This window comes from Schistocerca americana, chromosome 4 (assembly GCF_021461395.2).
Source record: "Schistocerca americana isolate TAMUIC-IGC-003095 chromosome 4, iqSchAmer2.1, whole genome shotgun sequence".
Classification (NCBI taxonomy): domain Eukaryota; kingdom Metazoa; phylum Arthropoda; class Insecta; order Orthoptera; family Acrididae; genus Schistocerca; species Schistocerca americana.
The window spans coordinates 23,954,290-23,974,642 of NC_060122.1; the positions used below are offsets into that span (position 1 = coordinate 23,954,290).

A 20,353-nucleotide genomic window follows, 5' to 3' on the forward strand; every position below is an offset into this window, starting at 1 on the left:
GGCACAGGCAGCAGTGTACATAGCTTGAACACCAACCCATTTTCCCACTCCTTTCGCGATTTCTCTTCGAGCCAAATTTCCTCCAGCGACGGATGGAGCATTACAGTAGTCCTTTCGATATCGGCTTTTAAGTGCTCCGATGCATTTATCACACCAACTGGAAATTCTGTCTAAGTCATGCTGTATCATCGTACAGTCACTCACCGACGACACCTTTCCCCTTTCTCTGCACCACAGCATCATCATCACCGTGTCCGTCACATCATTTATGTATATAGAGAACAAAAACGGCTCTGTCACACTTCCCTGGGGTACCCCTGGTGAAATTCTGATTGAACGCTCGGCGTCGAACACAACATACTGGGTTCTATTGCCTAATAATCCTTCGAGCCACTCATATGCCTGGGAACGTAATCGGTGTGCTCACACCTTCATTAAGAGTGTGCAGTGGGGCACCGTCATACACGATTCTCAGAAATCCAGGAATTTGGGATCTGCCTGTTGCTCTCCGTCCATGGCACAGTGGACATCGCGCTGAGAGGAGCTGACTGAATCTGGCACGAGCGATACTTTCCAGATTCGTTCTGTGGGACAGAAGCTTCTGTGTCTGAATGAGATTTACTGTATTCGAACTCAGAATATGTTCAGGAATTCTCCAGTATACCGATGTTGGTATGTAATTTTGCGGTTCCGTGCTTTCACTCCCTATCCTATGTATAGGAGTCATCTGTGGCTTACCAATTCGCATGGGACTCTACGCTGGTCGGGAGATTCGCGACAAATGAAAACTAAAGGGCAAATGCCCTAGAATACTTTTTGTAAAACGGAGTTCCTATTGCTCTTCTATGCCAAGAACGACTGTTTCTATGCCCTCCATACATGTGACACTCAGATGGTCAAACGACCCGACAGGTATGTTTGTACGGTCCTCTTGTGTCAAAGATTCCTTAAATGCTAAATTTTAAACTTCAGGTTTCACTTTGCTGTCTTTTATTTCCATACCAGACCGGTTGACGAGTGATAGGATAGAAGCCTTCGAAATGCTTAGTGATTTTATATTGGACCAGAATTTTCTCGTTTCGTCGGCAAGATCTTTTGCTTACGTATGACGGTGGCAGTTGCATGTTTCGCCAGTCGATCTTTTTCAGATGCACGAATACCTACTGACTTGTCATCTCCTTAGCTAAATCACAGTCCTATCGATAATATTGAGAATTAGTTTCAGTGAACACGGAACTTTGAGTGTGGCAGAAGAAGCGACTAGGGAGGCCTAAGGAAATTGGAGATAGCGTGACAGAATTATTGAGGTAAGGTTCTTAGGCAATGATTGCGAAACAGAACAATGCTGTGAGAGAAAAGGAAAGGGGAGCTCGTTGTGGGGGCTATAATACGTCATGAGAAGCCAGTGCTTAGTGAGAAGCTTATGAGCTGTTCGGTGGCTGTGTAGAGAAAAACGTTTTAACCTCTTTTAAAAGTAATTGAATAACAGACCAATACAGCACATACGCGATCTGTAGCCTTAGACCTTACGTCATGTCAAGAGCTGGCAGCGACTCACAGAACGGCGAACAAGATACTAGGACCGGAGGTCCGGCAAGCAAACAGAAGCAGATATATTCAGAAACGAGCCACAAACACATGATATAAGAATTGGTACAGCACTTCTGGGACAGTAACGTCCCTGTTACCGTGTGGCGTGGCCTGCGCGTGACATGCGGTTTGGAAGACTTGACCCACCTGGTCTGTGTGGTCGGACAACTCCTCGACTGCTTAGGATCCCCAACATTCCGGATTAAAGAAAGACGTCGAAGCAGTTCACAGGCGTCGTGCTGGATCTGTTACCGGTAGGTTCAACCAGCACGCAAGTATTACGGAGATACTTCGTCAACTCAAGTGAAGATCCCTGAAGACGATATTCTTTTCACGAAACACTATTGACAAAATTTAGAGAACACTGATTTTAAGCTGAGTGCAATACGATTCTACTGCCACCAATGTACACTTCGCGTAACGACCGCGAAGGTAAGGTAAGAGAAATCAGGACGCGTTCCATTTGATTTAAAATATTAAAAACGGGTGGAGTCACAAGCAACCTGCAACATAATATAAGGAGAAAACGTAAAACTTAGCATTTCATTTACAGTTTAGAATAAAAACAGAACGTTTCTTTTCCTTCATCCTTCGCCACTTTCACTACAAGCTCACTCCAATCACTCAAATCTTCTTCCCAAATAAATCACTTGTCACAGGACATTGCGACCACATTGTTGCTTTGTATCTCTAACGAAAACACTGAGGAAGTAAAGCAAATGGCTTCAAATGGTTCTGAGCACTCTGGGACTTAATTTCTGAGGTCATCAGTCTCCTGGAACTTAGGACTACTTAAACCTAACTAACCTAAGGACATCAAACATATCCATGCCCGAGCCAGGATTCGAACCTGCGACCGTAGCGGTTGCGCGGTTCCAGACTGTAGCACCTAGAACCGCTCGGCCACCCCGGCCGGCGAACGAAAGTAACATCACGTCTTTGCACAGAGAGAAAAACGGCAGTGAACGTAGAGGAACGAGGGAACCGAGGACCGTTAGGCGCGAAGACCGCCCCCTGTGATTTAATAAAGGGGGAATTCGAGGTCACGAAGGACGTGAAGATGGGTTCTTCTGTGGTTTTCCGGGTAAACGTTTTGCAAGGTAAGGAAAAGCAGGTGAAATAATTTATTTGAAGAGAAAAGGGCAATTTATTTATTTATGTATTTTGCCACTTTCCAAAAATGATTTCCCCAATATTTAAACAGTCTTTTGTGTGGAAACAGACGACGTCCAAAAAATGTTGCCGACATAAATGGTGGGTAATATTCTTCTCTTTATTGTACAATTTTATTGGATAATAGCTTGTTTTTAGTAGTTTTTTGACGATTTACCATATTTGCGGGAAACATTTTGTAGGACAACTTCAGATTCGTGTTCAGCACCCTAGCAAACATTGAATGAACCACTGGAAACACTCACAGCAGAACTTTGCACTCGAAGCCCTTTTTGTGCACCGTTTGACTGGACTAGTGCTGCCACGCGGCTGGTATGACGCTATGGGCGCAGCTGCCGGCAGCAGCGGAATTCCGAAGGCGCTCCGAGCCCTGTGGACTATTGCACCTGCCCCGTGCCGCACAGCACCGCGTCCAGCCGCCGTCGCCCTGCCGCAGTGCTGAAGTAATGCCAGGTGGGGGGGGGGGGGGGGGGGGTCTTACCGACACAGTGGGACCGTAAGGCGTCTAACAGCTCCTTGCTGAATTCTGCTCACCAGGTTTTGACTTGCGGCAGCTGCGTAGGGCTCGCTTCACATCTGTAAACTACCTACTATTGCCAGTCTAGCCAAACTCATCACTGTAAGAGCCAATTCAAAATTACTTTACATGTATTTATTTTTAAAAAGTGGCGTGCATCTCATATTTTACTACTTAGCTGCTGTTTATGTCATGAAGAAAGAAACCCTATATAATCAACAATTAATACATTTTATTGCAGATGCCGCATCCATTCCTAATGAATGACTCATTGACGAACTAATTTTTTACTAATTTTATTTCTTGTGTCCCAAGACATTAAATGGAGTTTTACTCCTATGTAAAAGTCCAGAGGTAGAAGAGACTGTAACATATTCCTGACTTACTGGTGGACAGTATTTCTGAATTCAGTTTCGAGTACCTTGAGAGGATTTAGGATTTGCTCAATATGGCGGCCACACTCATATTGAGACAAATTTTTAAATGGCTGATTTTCTTCCTCGAGGAAGTGCAGTTGTAAGATGGCAAGAACTATGCCCCTTACATGAAGTCATTAAAGATCACCTAACTCACGTTGAGCGAACAGTGGGTCTGAACAAAAATGACTGACAAGGCACAGTGCATCTTGTAGAGGGTATAGTATGTATGGACGTATTGGAATAATTAATGTCGGGTGATGGTTTTAAAGTAATTCACACAACATGAAAAACTTTGTGGAAACACGGCGATTTACTGGAGGCTAGTTTATCCCAGGGAAGTATACAGAGTGACCGTGGCCGGCCGGGGGGGGGGGGGGGGGGGGAGCGGTGAAGGGAAGCGACAATAGGCAGCTTAGGGCGGCTCAAGCTCTGAGAAAGCGACAATGGGGCGCGGCCTCCAGCTGCCTTAAGATGAGTGACAGTGAGTCGCTGCTTGACCCCATGCTGGTGTACCGGGAAGCAGATGGAGAACTTGTTCACCTGTTGATAAATGGCCGTCATCCCATTTTCAGCGAAACATGCGAGAAAGCCGCACAAAGCTACGGTGGATCGGTCAACAGAGGTCAAAGTATGCGTGTTCGTGACTATAGCAACTTCACACTGAATTCACGGCCAGCAGAGTGTGAAGTAAATCAGGTGAAGAGCTACTAAAAGAAATACGCCGGCCTCTGATGGGAACGTAGGACCAAGGAATTTGAAGTACTCTCCTGTGAGTCAGAATTCCGGAAAAATTGGTGTCTGTGCAGACGCTAAACTTGATGGGTGGCCTGGGAGGAGCTAAATAGCAGAAGTTGAGAGGAAGGGAAATTTTGTGGGAATTTGTTCACTTCCCAGAGCAGGCATTGATCGGCGCTGGGAAGCGACGCGTAATTAATGCGACTTGCGCTGCAATTGGCGTAAGTGATTTTGCTGGAGGGGAAACCGAGGCGAAGAGCGGACTGTGAGAAGTCTCCGTAGTGGTCTTCCGTTCCCAGCTGGCCTAGAGTGCGGACGTGGCGTTCTTTATTCAGCTTGCCTGAGAAAGAGTGAGCATCTCTGCAGTTTAGGACTTAGCAAATGGAACGATTGAGCTTGGAGATAGAAAGTTTTGGTTCAGCTATGTACTGAGCAAGATAGCTAGGAGTGAATAGACGAGCGCAGCCTTGCAGCACCACGAGGTCGGCCGACGTCCACACAACGACGCCGCTCCGCCACGCTGTACTCGGTGATATTGCGCCCGCTCCGGCCACTGATTAATTTGTTGGATCACGTCGTCAAAGTTTCCACGAGGGTTTCATGTGGCGTGTATTGTAGAATTCTTCTCGCACTTCGCATTACGCCTGGATCAGTCGATAGGAATTACTTTTGAGTTATCGCGCTTTACTTCACACAAACGCAATTTATTACCACTGCCTGATAGGAGAGTCTTGTAATGTGATGATTGAAGGTCGGGAGTTAAAATAAATTTGTGCTAATCGACAGCATCTGTTTTTAATCAAGTGCTTGAAATCCCAAGTCACTTTCTTAATTAATTTTATGTTCAACATTTGCATCTGGTATTCAATAGCTGAATATAACATCAATGTGCACCCCTTTTAATTAAAAGTGATCAATTATGAATAAATTAATGTCAACACTGCCATCGCAGTTCAGTCACAGGGCCATATTACTTTTTTGCGTTATCCGATATTGCGGCAGTTTTGCACTCTCTGTTGATCTGTTAGTCAATTAGTTGGGGTGAACACACGCCAAAACCAGCTACGTGACAGGTGGGGTGTTACACAGTAGTACAAAAACGACTGTCTTTCGACGGTTGAAGCCAAGGCAGGATGTGAAACGTCTGTAGACATAACAAATCGTCAGTTCTCCAAGTCGCAGCAGGCAATCCTTGGCAGCTTCCTCTCCCAACAGTTGCTACTAGACATAATTTTTTATGTCGGGAGCACACCGGTGTGCAGATGTTCATAAGCCGTGAAACTTGAGACGGCCAGAGCCCCTCCCTGGCTCGGTAACGTCTGCAGCAAGACGGTTCTGACTCTCCGCACTTGCTGCGTAGAGTGAGAGGGAAGTTTGCCTCTCGTTACTTCGAGCAGAAGAGAGTAATGCCGGTCGCATGTGGGCTCCATCGTTTCCATTGGACGAACGTTGCAGTGAGACTACGCTCTCCACACAGCGTGCTTAACAACCATCCCTGTATACTGTTGGGTCTCTCACACGAATTCAACTCTCACCAGCAGTTTAGTATCTGGGCCAATTCATTCATTTGACGGTTCAGTGCAGCGTGTTGACCCCTGCCTACGACTAGGAACGATGTGACTCCTTTCTCCAGTCGAGTCTGAGGTACAGCTCAACAGACGGCTAGGCAGCTCGCAGATTTCTGTAGAGCCACTGCTACGGTCTGAAAACTGTATGATGAACAGTTTATGACCGGCTCGGCTGCCTGGAGTTTAAGGACTCTGCATCGGCGGGTGGTGTTACAAGCCTAACCCGGAATCATTTTTCCCACGCACGATTAGTGAAAAAATTATAACATGCTAGTACTAGAATTACCCTCCGCTACACACCTTAAGATGGCTTGTCTAAAACATATGCTGATGTAGATACAGATTTAGCATTTTATTGCTGTAATTACGCTGCAGTTTATGTAACAACACTAGTTTATGTACAACTGTATTCCAGAATTTCATTGTACTTTTTCCTTTGTATTAGCACGATTCGGCATAAACCCTAGACGGCAAATGTATAGCAGCTGAGTACCCAATCTTCTGTTGGTCCATCTCCTCCTTCGCCCTCTCTCCGTCGATCTCCACCGCCCCACCTCTCTGTCCACCTCCACAGTCCGTCCGGAGTGGCCGTGTGGTTTGAGGCGCCATGTCACGGATTGCGCTGGCCCTCCCTCCGTAGCTTCGAGTCCTCCCTCGGGCATGTGTTGTTCTTAGCATAAGTTAGTTTAAGTACTGTGAAAGTCTAGGGACCGATGACGTCAGCAGTTTGGTCCCTTACGAATTCACACACATTTGAACACACACACCTCACACTCTGTCCATCTCTTCCTCCCCCCTCTCCCTGTCAATCTGCTCCTCCCCACTCTGTCCTCCCCCTAATTCCACTTCCGCCTCCCCCTTTCTCTGTCCATTTCCTCCTACCTCTCTTTCTGTTCATTTCCTGCTCCATCATCTCTCTGCTTATCTCTTCCTCCCCCTGTCTCTGTCCACCTCGTCCTCTTTCCTGCTCCTCTCCCTTCTCTCTTCCCCCACCCCTACACCTGTCGTTCTACTCCTCCTCCTCCACATATCTGAGCCTACCTCCTACTTCCCATTGCTGCCGTCCATCTCCTCGTCCTCCCTTCTCTCTCCACGTTATCACCCTCACTCCAGTAGTAGGCTAGTGGTTCTTACACCTACAGTATTTCTTTACAGATTGTAACTAATATGTGTTCCAAATTTGATTGAAATCGTTCAGGGGTGTAGGATGATATTTTTCCCATGACTTCATCCACGTGTGCACATGCCGAATATATTTCACACATATTTAATAAATTTCACGCGTTTTTGTAACGTATTTCACCTGTATGTCTAGCAAATTTTGCCCAACAGTTTCATTTTCCCCCATCTCAATGTTTATGATGCTGTATCTGCTGAACTATCTGCTGCACAATGATACAATTTTGCAAGGAAATTCAGTCGTACGTGTCCCTACTCCCTGCAAATTGCGCTGTGAATAGAGTTATTGGTAAAGAAGTAATAATTAGAACGTGATGCGACAGTTTAAGACGTCTTATCTGCTGAAATGTATCTCGGACAAGGATATATCTTTGTAGGTACATTCAGTGCCATTTGTGGATACCACCTGCAAAATGTGTTCCTAATATAATTAGTAGCAAAAGAGTAATAAATTAAAAAGTCGTGGATGATGGGACAATTTTTCACTCATCTTAATATTTGAAGTCATAGCTCCTGAACTGTAAGCCCTACAATCATATGTTTATGTATGTACATTCAGCGGCAGATGTGGATACTGGAAAGTGTCGCTGATGGAATTAACAGCAACGAAGTTATGATTGTAAACGTTTCGGATGACTGAGTAGTTTTCGTGTATCTTAGCGTTTGTAACGACATACCTTCCGAACTAAGTGTTGTACAATGATGGAAGTTTCTTGATACATTCAGTGATACATGCGTATACTGACTGTAAAATTAGTAGTGGAGGAGTAGTAAATTTAAACCGCGCGCTTCATGTGGCAGTTTTACAGCACGAACAGCAAAAATGGAGAATGCCATGACCTTTCTTCCTTTCGTCATTTTGTGAGCATCCTCAGCGAGAAGTTTCGTAACAGTTCGAAATCACGTGTAAAGTTTGTTGCAAGTCCTCATTCTCAAATATGGACGCCTAAAATGCGGGTATTCTCGCGTCGTGGGCTGCACTGCTCCTTCGCACCCTCCTCAAGCCCTCTGATGGATGGGTGGTTCTTACCCTCACAGCGGTTCTTTCTACAGAGTAAACGATTCGTGCACTACGCTTGGTTGAAATTGGCCGAGTGGTTTAGGAGAAGAGGTGAAGATAGGCACGTATGTACATATGTGTATCCATTTTTATAATTCATATGGATAATGTAATTTTTTTTAGTAAAGTTGCCAAAAATAGCTGCTCCGCGTCCATCTGTCGCTGCTCTGTGAGGAAAGCTATGATGCTTTCGATCCGCTGATAACAAGTGTGTGCTCAACAAAGAACACAGTCAGACTGCACTATTTTCACAGAACGTTCCCATTAATAAGATGGATTACTTTCTCCACTCTTGATATACTGCCCATGAAAAACCCTGCCCGAAACATCCCATCCTACATCTATACAACGCAGTGTTATTCCTTACTCTTCGCTAAGAGCTCACAGTTAGATTCTTGCATCTCTTGTAAAATGCTTCAGTGCTTACAATGGGTTATGCAGCAGGAATTATTATTTCTCAGTGAATTTTTTGCGAATAAAATCATATAAAACCTATATTTTGACAGTTTTATTTTGAAAAAGTGTAAACTTAGTACACATTAAAGCTTGCACAGACACCAGTAAAATTTAAATTCATGTAGAAAATCATTGTTATGCATGTTTGCCAAACAGTTTAGTATTAATATTTTTGTAATTGTCTTATCTGTCTACACACTTGCGGAAGGTAGCTGCCGGAGAAGTAGTTCCAGATGTCTTAAGTATGTCTGTGAATCCGTGCAGGAAAGCAAGTCTGACGACTTTCAAAATAATACGACTCCAAACAGGCTTAGACACACTTGAAGACATCAAGCAACATTGCTGGGATCGTGAACCTGCTGGTACCTACACCAACATCGTTCTGTGAGAACCAGCACTCACGTCCGGTGTAAGGAGAAAGCCAATGTCTTTTCGTGATCTTAAGAACATACGGCGGCGTTAGTGTGTTTGTGTAATAATAATCAGTAATGTGAGAAATTCGTAGAACAACGGATAGCGATAGCATTAAGGAGATTTAATTAAATTTTTCAGGTGGAGATACTACTTGCTGTGATGGTAGTAAATAGCTTGATGGCAGCAAATAGCTTGATATAGTTAAAGGCCGGTGGGGAAACGCTGAGCACACTTTTGTAACTGACGCCGGCCACATCTCGGCTGCAAGGAATGTAACGTCTCCCTGAGCGATGCGGTGGTCCGCAGTGGGAGAGTGTGGCCTGGGAGTCCATTGTTCAGCGGTGTGAGGAAGGCAGAAACCTCGCTTATCTGCGCGCGTTCGGTCGATTGCTGTGCCATTGGGAACTCTGGCGTCACTAAAGTTAACTGACGAGTAAAGTTGAGTGTGAAACCTTTAAGGGCTCTGGTAAAATAGGGTATATTTTAAACACATCTGGAGATCATCGGTATGGGATGAAACCAATAGTACGACGAGAATTTTTGTGATCGTAGAAACAAATTGTGTATTGGGAATAGCTATGACACCACAGTGGCCCTGGGGTTATCGGGGGTGTTGGTGTGCACCAAAAGCCTCTGGGTCGTGAGCTGCAGAACGCTGCTGTTTCTTTGTAAGCAGTCTCTGTGGCTTCTGGACTACGACGAAAGCGAGAAACTAATCTTACTCGACAGCGAAGTAGACGGTAGTATGTGGGCATAAGACCTCTTTGTCGTTGTTGTTTAGGAGGCCGACGATCGGAAAGAGTTAAGAAATTGGAAAGTGTACCAAGCGATGGCACAGTGGGTGTTGAGCTACTGAGTGCGGTGGGTGGGGTGGAGTACTGAGTACGATAAGTGAGTGTGGCGGGTTGGGGGGACTGAGCTCTCACTGTGGCTGTGGACGCCTCAGAGGAGCAGTTCTCACAGCGAAAGTTGAAGGGGGTTTGCAGTAGGTTTTCTAGAGAGAAAGAGAAATTCTGTCGCTGGAAAGGAGGGAACTAACTGCAAGAAGAGGCTCTGAGATTCAAAGAATGTTAATAAGAGAAACATAAGCTTTATTCGCGGTGTAATAATATGAAGTTGGTAACTGAATATTTCGGCAGGTCTCATTTTAGACAAGAGAACTGTAGTAGTAAATTGTTCAACACCAAACCCATTTCGATGACATCTTTGTGATCCTTACGTGAGATAAAACAAAACGTATTTCCCGGATAATTTCTGTTCGCGTTTCCTTTCAAGTAACATTTTCCTTTGTATTGTATTGTCAGCATATTATGTGTTGTCGCTGTATTCTGGTGAGAGGACAACTCTTTGTTCAGGTTAAGAAGCCCAACTTAAATTCAGTGTTGCCTATAAATTTTGTTTTGCTTCTGTTGATTTTCTAGCGTCGATGTCACTATGAAATGACAGTGTGTGTTTTAGATACGAACAGTTGGAGGTGCCTGACGCTGTGTCCTTATAATACGACTTTCGTCCTACAGGTTTAGCATTTTACATTCGACTACTGACCCAGTCGTTTGCAGATAGCCGTGTCGGTGGGTGGTGCTGAAGGCTTTCGAACGTGGGGGGGTAGCAGGAGGAGCGGTACGTCAGAATGTGGACACTGCGTGCAGTTAAAAATTCGCGAGACTAGGGCGACAGCGGCCGTCAGTGGTGGCGCCAGTCCTCGGCCACCATGTGGGCGCACTTCTCGCCGATCATGACGGACGGCACGTTGGTGTTGCCCCTGACGACGAGCGGCATGACGGAGGCGTCGGCGACGCGCAGGCCGCGCACGCCGTGCACGCGCAGCCGCGGGTCAACGACGGCGTCGGGGTCGGCGGCGGGCCCCATCTTGGCGGTGCCGGCCGGGTGGTAGAGCGTGGTGGTGAGTTGGGGGATGGCGCAGCGCCAGTACTGGTCGGTGAGCGGCGGCAGCCCGGCGCACGCCGCCACCGGCACGTCCCTGACGAGCACGCCGGCGCGGCGCATCGCCTCCGTGGTGCCGAGGCGGTGCGCCAGCCGGATGCCGGCCAGCATGTTGTCCAAGTCCCTGGGGTCGCTGTAGTAGCCCGCCTCGATGACGACCGGGTCGGCGGGGTCGCGGCTGCGCAGCGAGATGCGGCCGCGGCTGGTGGGCCCCAGCAGCGTGGGCAGCACCAGCACCACGTCGTGCCGCTCGGCCAGCAGCCGCAGCGCCGTGCGGTACTCGTCGCCGTAGCTGCCCGCCTCCAGGAACGCCTCCATCCACTCCTTGAAGGTCGGCTCGAACCTCGCATAGTGGTACTGGATGTCCGAGTAGGTTTCGTCGTCGTCCGGGGCACTGCCCGTCCTCACGAAACCCTGGTAGCTGGTCAGGCCGGTGTTGGACAGGATACCCGTCCTGTTCGTCAAGTACTCGAAAGCGCCCTGCAGCACTTGATTCTTCTTACGCTCCAAATCTCGCTCAGAATTCTCCGTGAGGTACGCGAGTCCGGTGTAAATGGTGTGATCTTGAAGGTTGTATCCGACTCTGAGGTCCTTCACCACCGGTATTCCCAGTTCCTCCAAGTGTTCCTTCGGCCCGATACCGGACAGCATGAGAACTTGTGGGGTGTTGACGGCTCCCGCAGACACTACCACTTCCTTCGCGACCTTCACCTCGCGCACGTTCCCGTCTTTGAGGTACTGGACTCCGTACGCCTTCTTCGTCGCGGGATCGACGAGGACTTTGGTGACGTGTGCATGCTTCACGACGTGGAGATTCTCTCGGCTCTTCGCCGGTACGAGGAACGCCTTAGCCACGTTCCACCTGGTCCCGTTCCTCACCGTACCGAAGTTGTTGGTGAAGCCGAGGTAGCCGTCCGAGTTGAAGTCGTCGACGACTTTCTGGCCCGCCTCCCTGGCGGCGTCGCTGAGCGTCCGCATGAACGGGTCGTCGGGGCCGAACTTGCTGACGCGCAGACCGCCGCCCGTGCCGTGGACGGCGGCCGCGTGCGGGCGGCGCCTCAGCTCGTCCGCCTCCAAGTCCTGCGACTTCATGAAGAAGGGCAGCACGTCGCGGTAGGACCAGCCGTCGTTGCCGAGCGCCGCCCACACGTCGTAGTCCTGGACGGGCCCGCGCACGTGGATCATCCAGTTGAGCACGCTGGAGCCGCCCAGCGCCTTGCCGCGCGGCCACGCGCACCGGCCGCCGCGGTAGGCGCGGCACGCGCGGGGGTCCGGCTCCGTCTCGAACTGCCAGTCCGCCTGCGACAGAACACTCCACCTCACGAGTGCCATCAAACTCCTAAAGAAAGGTTCACGTACACAAAGCAGCTTCCGTATTGTCAAAGCGTGACAATTAAATTACTTATGCTGTGGAAATGGAAATGTCGTATGGCTACGGCCTCCCGTCGGGTAGACCGTTCGCCTGGTGCAGGTCTTTCGATTTGACGCCACTTCGGCGACCTGCGCGTCGATGGAGATGAAATGATGAAGATTAGGACAACACAACACCCAGTCCCTGAATGGAGAAAACTTCCGACCCAGCCGTGAATCGAACCCGGGCCCTTAGGATTGACAGTCTGTCACGCTGACCACTCAACTACCAGGGCGGACTACTTATGCTGTAACGATACGGAGCACCACGAACACTACAAACAGTACTGTGTCCAGACTAAACGCCTCCAACTCTCGCTTCCCGCGAAGCAGTCCGGTACAACGGGCCCCGGTCCGAGTAGGGGTCAGCCTGGCCAGTCGTCCCGGAAACACAGACGCTTCCCAGAGCCCACCACGAGGCGTTCACGGCGCCGCAAGAGTTCGCTACAGCCGCGGACCTCTTTCCTTCCGCTCGACACGTGACTGCAAATAGAGCCAGCCATATCCATGCGCCGAGCAGTATTTAGGCTTGCCCAGGAGCATGAAGAGGGCTTTCGACCTTCCTTGTCTGCTGATGACCAACTCCTCCGCCTCACTCATCTCCTCTCCCTCCAGCTTAACTCCCGTCGCTCCGCCATTTTTGTATCCCTTGACCTCGAAAAGGCCTACGACCATGTCTGGCATCCCGGTCTCCTGTTTAAACTCCAAACCTACGCCCTTCCTATCAACTACATCCGTCTGATGGCCTCCTTCCTCTCCTACCGCCCCTCCTATGTTACCATCCATAATGCCAATTCCCACACCTTCTACCCCTCTGCAGGTGTGCCCCTCTCCTCTGCCTCCTGTACACGGCAGGTATGCCCCAACCCCCACCCCCTCCAGTACACCTATTGCAATATGCTGATGACACCGGATTCCTCGCCCTCGCTCCTACCCTCCACCGGTCCCAACGCCTTCTCCAGAATCACCTTGACCTTTTTGCTGCATGGTGTAACCAGTGGCTCCTGAAACTCAACCCTTCCAAGACCCAGGCCGTCATCGTAGGTCGTACCACTCGCTCCTTCCGGCTCCTGGATTTCTCCCATACTGTCTGCGCCCGTCCTGTCCGCCTTACCCCCACCCTCACCTACCTTGGCCTCACCATTGACCGTCACCTCACCTGGATCCCTCATCTCTGCTCCGTCCAATCCAAAGCCCACAACCGCCTCCGACTCCTCAAACTCCTTTCCCCCATCTGCTCCTATTCCTCAAACATATCCGCATCCTCTACACCTCTCGCCGTCTTGAACCCCCTCACCCCCTGGTTGCTCCTCTCCTCTCTGATCCCCGCCCCCTGCCACATCTTCACTGTTGCATCCCCCCTACCCTCCATCTCTATACCCTTCATCTCCTTTCCCAAGGTGGCTTCCGTCAACTCCCCCTCCCAGATGATGCCCTCTCTCCCTCCATTTATCCCTCATATCAACTCTGATCCTCACTCCCCCTCTTTTCCTCTGTCCTTTTCCCGGGCTCCCTCTCCCCCCCTTCCATCCTCTTTCTTCCACACCTCCCCTCTCTTTGCCCCCTTCTCTCCCCCGAGTCCTTTTACATTTCTCTCCTCTGCCTCCTCTCATTCCGTCTCGCGTCTGCCCTTCTCCCCCTTTATTAGTCCTCTCCCTCCTTGGTTCCCCCCCCCCCCCCCATTTTCGTTTTTTCCTCTCCTCCCTCCATGTTTTTCCCCCTCCTCCAGGTCCTCCCCCCCCATCTGCCTTGGATCGGGAGTGCCATCTTTGTGCCGCCTTCTTCGTGCAGTGTTTTACAGTGTGTTTTTCCAGTGCGTGCTCCGTGTTGTGTCTTTTGGGAAGTGTACCGAACAGCCATCATACTGTCGCTGGGTGTCCTTTTTATCACTTGCGAACAGAAACCAGACTGTCGCCATGTCTTTTAATTGTGTGTCTACTATGTTACTTGTATGATTCCTGTGTATTTTATCAACATTGCCGTCCCCTTTTGCTTTCTGTTTTAACTTTCCGCATTTTTACGCTATTTTCCACTTTAAATCACCATTTTCTCGCCTGTTTTTTCTTGTTTCTTTCTTCTTCCTTTTTTTAAAAAAAAGTCTGTAGGCTGTAGAGCAGCGTAGTAAGCTGCAGCCAGCCCGCCCCCTTCGGGGGGAATTGAATTGAAAATCAATAAAGAAAAAAAAAAAAACCTGAAGAGGCGGTTCACGCCGAGCGACCCCACTGGTGTCATCGCAGCCCCCGCGTCATCGTCCACCGCCGCCAGCGTACCCGAGCCATCCTCGCAGGGCCTCTGCTCGTCCTCGGACTCAGGTGACGGCAACGTGGACTCCGCGCCGCTCTTCACGAGACGCCCGGGGCTTGGGCTGGTGAAGTTGTGTGGTTACTACAGGCAGTTTATGTTTGGAAGAATCTCTGATTTAGTTATTGGTAGGCTTGGAGGATCAGTGCTACCTCACGAATATTGTTTTGTAAATTTTGAAGAAAGACTTTAGTTTACATAAAAACGCTATAACCCACACTGAGATTTTCCTATCCGCGGACGGCGGATATATTAAACAGTGTGTCCACGTGTTAGAGTGGGTAGACTTGTGCCATTTCGTAGTGTCCAATCCGTAGATATGTAGACACCTCTCCACGACACTCGAACGAGATTGGGCCCTAGCATGTCGTATAAGATGTAAAAACTACTGTTCAGTACCTCCAGAGACCCATTTCGCGTTTGAATACGTAGGGGATGGGCAAAAATATGTAGATGCTCGCCAAACATGCGCTGTTGTATCTGAGTACCAGTGGCAACTGTGCAGCGTCCTCCATAAGCTGCAGGTGCTAGTTGTGGTCAGAAGGGCGTTTCGTGCAGCTCGAGTGCATTATGTCGGAACTAAGTGAATTCTACATCTGCATCTACATTTATACTCCGCAAGCCACCCAACGGTGTGTGGCGGAAGGCACTTTACATGCCACTGTCATTACCTCCCTTTCCTGTTCCAGTCGCGTGTGGTTCGCCGGAAGAACGACTGTCTGAAAGCCTCCGTGCGCGCTCTAATCTCTCTAATTTAACATTCGTGATCTCCTAGGAAGGTATAAGTAGGGGGAAGAAATATATTCGATACCTCATCCAGAAACGCACCCTCTCGAAACCTGGCGAGCAAGCTACACCGCGATGCAGAGCGCCTCTCTTCCAGAGTCTGCCACTTGAGTTTGCTAAACATCTCCGTAACGCTATCGCGGTTACCAAATAACCCTGTGACGAAACGCGCCGCTCTTCTTTGGATTTTCTCTATCTCCTCCGTCAACCCGATCTGGTACGGATCCCACACTGATGAGCAATACTCAAGTATAGGTCGAACGAGTGTTGGACTACATTTTCTAAGGACTCTCCCAATGAATCTCAACCTAGTACCCGCCTTACCAACAATTAATTTTATATGATCATTCCACTTCAAATCGTTCCGCACGCATACTCCCAGATATTTTACAGAAGTAACTGCTACCAGTGTTTGTTCCGCTATCATATAATCATACAATAAAGGATCCTTTTTTTATATGTATTCGCAATACATTACATTTGTCTATGTTAAGGGTCAGTTGCCACTCCCTGCACCAAGTGCCTATCCGCTGCAGATCTTCCTGCATTTCGCTACAATTTTCTAATGCTGCAACTTCTCTGTATACTACAGCACCAGCCACACAGCTGGTCTGATATTCCGTAGGCTCTTACTTTGTTTATCAGGCGACAGTGCGGAACTGTATCGAACGCCTTCCGGAAGTCAAGAAAAATAGCATCTACCTGGGAGCCTGTATTTAATATTTTCTGGGTCTCATGAACAAATAAAGCGAGTTGGGTCTCACACGATCGCTGTTCCCGGAATCCATGTTGATTCCTACATAGTAGATTCTGGGTTTCCAAAAACGACATGATACTCGAGCAAAAAACATGTTCTAAAATTCTACAACAGATCGATGTCAGAGATCTAGGTCTATAGTTTTTCACATCTGCTCGACGACCATTCTTGAAGACTGGGTACTATTAAGCCGCCTCCACAGTGGTTGTCGAGAGTTCATGGCCGAGAGTGCTTGTTGAGAGCTCGTTGTAGTCAGTCGTACCGAGATGTGCTAGTGGGCACTGCTTGTCGTGAAGTCGGAGTGAGATGTGGTAGTAAAGAGTGTTGTTCCATGTTTTATGCAGTTATTTGATGGGAGAGATAGCAGATGTTATTGTAATGAGTGCATTTCGTCAATATATATGAAGGTAAAATCCACAATGTTCTTTTATTATTTGTGTGTCTGAAATAATGCGTCACTACAGGTTCAGTCAACAAAGCATCTGGCTTGTGTTCTTGGATTAGAGTGTAATTGTGATTCTCTTGAGTAATTATGGTATTTTTACTTTCTTTAATTAATTCAGTATAAATGTTAATTAAAAAATTCTTGTCTTGTTGGAGAAGAACGTGCCAGATGTGGACGTTGAGTCACACTCCCACATACAGAACAGTTACTCTTGTGCTTATTGGTGTTGTAGGTTTTATAGTTGCTGGGGACTTAATTAATTAACTGTGTTTACGAAAATTTTCTTAGATTGTTTGTTGCAGTCAGATAGCGTAACAATTCTAGTCAGGGCCAACCGATTACGAGACACAGCGTAATCGGACATACAGCTACAAAAATTAAAAATATTTTCAATCTTGCATTTAAATAAGCCCCCATGCAACTTGCGGTACACGGCTGTTAGAAGGGGGGCAAGTTCTTTCGCGTACACTGTGTAGAATCGAATTGGTATCCCGTCAGGTCCAGTGGACTTTCCTCTGTAGAGTGATTCCAGTTGCTTTTCTATTCCCTGGACACTTATTTCGATGTCAGCCATTTTTTCGTTTGTGCGAGGATTTAGAGAAGGAACTGCAGTGCGGTCTTCCTTTGTGAAACAGCTTTGGAAAAAGGTGTTTAGTATTTCAGCTTTACGCGTGTCATCCTCTGTTTCAATGCCATCATCATCCAGGAGTGTCTGGATATGCTGTTTCGAGCCACTTACTGATTTAACGTAAGACCAGAACTTCCTAGGATTTTCTGTCAAGACGGTACATAGAATTTTACTTTCGAATTCACTGAACGCTTCACGCATAGCCCTCCTTATGCTAACTTTGACATCGTTTAGCTTCTGTTTGTCTGAGAGCTTTTGGCTGCGTTTGAACTTGCAGTGAAGCTCTCTTTGCTTTCGCAGTAGTTTCCTAACTTTGTTGTTGTACCACGGTGGGTTTTTCCCGACCCTCACAGTTTTACTCGGCACGTACCTGTCTAAAACGCATTTTACGATTGCCTTGAACTTTTTCCACGAACACTCAACATTGTCAGTGTCGGAACAGAAATTTTCGTTTTGATCTGTTAGGTAGTCTGAAATCTGCCTTCTATTACTCTTGCTAAACAGATAAACCTTCCTCCCTTTTTTATATTCCTATTAACTTCGATATTCAGGGATGCTGCAACGGCCTTATGATCACTGATTCCCTGTTCTGCACATACAGAGTCGAAAAGTTCGGGTCTGTTTGTTATCAGTAGGTCCAAGATGTTATCTCCACGAGTCGGTTCTCTGTTTAATTGCTCGAGGTAATTTACGGATAGTGGACTCAGTATAATGTCACTCGATGCTCTGTCCCTACCACCCGTCCTAAACATCTGAGTGTCCCAGTCTATATCTGGTAAATTGAAATCTCCACCTAAGACTATAACATGCTGAGAAAATTTATGCGAAATGTATTCGAAATTTTCTCTCAGTTGTTCTGCCACTAATGCTGCTGAGTCGGGAGGTCGGTAAAAGGAGCCAATTATTAACCTAGCTCGGTTGTTGAGTGTAACCTCCACGCATAATAATTCACAGGAACTATCCACTTCTACTTCACTATCGGATAAACTACTACTAACAGCGACGAACACTCCTCCACCGGTTGCATGCAATCTATCCTTTCTAAACACCGTCTGTACCTTTATAAAAATTTCAGTAGAATTTATCTCTGGCTTCAGCCAGCTCTCTGTACCTATAACGATTTCAGCTTCGGTGCTTTCTATCAGCGCTTGAAGTTCCGGTACTTTACCAACGCAGCTTCGACAGTTTACAATTACAATACCAATTACTTGCTTGAAACCAGGAAATTTGTTGGTCCTCTTATGTTGCGTGCTTTCGTAACCGAGATAGACAAACTGTTTGGTGTCTCAAGAAGCATCGTATCGAACCGCATATAAGGAAAGCGGGAAAACATAAGCCACTAAGTCGCAACGCAGGAGAAATTGTGTGTCGAGTGTTCGCGAGAGACGGTCATTGAGGAGTGCTGTGTCGAAATATAGGAGGACGAGAGTTGCGACCGCCATTGCGGAACTGAGAGCAGTTCTGGTGAACGCTGTCAGCAGCGAAACAACACGGAAGGAGTTCCGTAAGCAGGGAATTGCACATGCAGCTGGAATTCCAAAACCACTCATCAGTGACGCAAATGCTCGCCACACGAAAACTTGATGCCGAAGCGATAAAAAGGGGGCTATGGAGCAATGGAAGAAACTTATTTCGTGGAATCGTTCTTGTTTCATTCTGTTTCCAACTTCTTGGTTAGTTAACGTCCCAAGAGTGAAACATGGCGGAGTTTCGATGATGATATGGGCACTCATATGGTGGTGTTCCATAGGCCCCACGGTTACATTTGACTATTTTGACTGATTATGTCCGTGCCGTGGGGCAATGTTTGCTCCACAACAGTGATGCTGTGTTCCAGGACAACAGATCCCTGTTTACACACCACGCATCGTGCAGGGCTTCTTTTCGAGCACAGGATCGAATTGTTGCACCTGCCTTGCCTACCTGCGTCGCAACATCGCATATCATCCAGCCTCTGTGGTCTTCTTTGGAGATGAGGACGCGTGATCGCTGACCAGCCTCCATCATCGCTATCTGAGCTTGCCACTATTTCCTTTGAAAACAATGCAGAAGCTATATTTATCCATTGTGAGCGAACCGTCCGGTTTGCTTTTGTCAAATTCTTTAGTGCTGGTTTTACTGTGCTTTCTAACTTCTGGGATACTTGGATTGTTGTCTCGAAATTCTCCCGCGCCAAGGTTCCTTGTGCGGCGAGCGCGAGGCTGTACGAGCTGGTGTGCGTTGCCGTGGGCGGCGGTGGGCCAGTCTCAGGCGTCGAGTGTCGCCGGCGTAGCGGCCCGGCCCGGCCTGCAGTTGCCGGAAGTACCTGTGTGTCTGGGTGGGCTCTGTTAGTGTCGTGAAGAGCACGTAAGGACACCGTCTGCTATTTTGTAACTCTGCAGTGCACTCCTCTAGACCTGACAATGAGTTGGTGACAATGTGACAGACTATTGTGGGAGTCTTGTCAGATATTATTACTCCGGTATCCTGTCACCACTGTTTTAATTCTAGCTGGTCTAGAGAGCTAAGCTATTTGGAGGTCGTTTTCTCATACCACGTCCTCTAGAAAGAGGTGAGAATTTTCTGCTGTTCCCGGATCCTGGTTACATCTGAAAGCTGAGTTATGTTTGTTATATCAAAGTTTGAACAGAGCTGTGAACTCAAGTTGGTCGTGTTTCGTTAACATTCTAATCAACAGCAATAGCACGTAACAAGTGTGTAAGGGACATCGATTACGTTTCAGTTATGTTGGTTCCTTGTGGTAACAAATCTATGTTTTAGCTATTTCCATTCACATTTTGTTCCTTCTTAACGCACTGCAGAGGGATTCTTGATGACTGATGTTCTTTTAAAACGCCAGGAAGCAGCCATTTGACAGTGGAGCTTGTATCCGTGTGCTATTACTTAGAGCCAGTCTCTTCATTTAAGTAATCTGGGTTTTAATTTACTAAACTAATCAGAGTCAGAATCTTAATTTGTCGTGTTGTAAGCT

At 47.6% G+C, this 20,353-nt stretch overlaps 1 protein-coding gene across 1 annotated transcript in view; it reads right to left on the reverse strand.

The window, feature by feature from the left end:
- Positions 1 to 8,734: 8,734 nt before the first annotated feature.
- The window catches only part of LOC124613171 (glucose dehydrogenase [FAD, quinone]-like), a 44,434-nt gene continuing 32,815 nt past the window's right edge, over positions 8,735 to 20,353 (reverse strand). Inside the window, exon 3 of the mRNA XM_047141799.1 lies at positions 8,735 to 12,354. Coding sequence (XP_046997755.1) covers positions 10,795 to 12,354 — 1,560 coding nt within the window. The 3' untranslated portion in view covers positions 8,735 to 10,794. The remainder of the gene's footprint in view (positions 12,355 to 20,353) is intronic.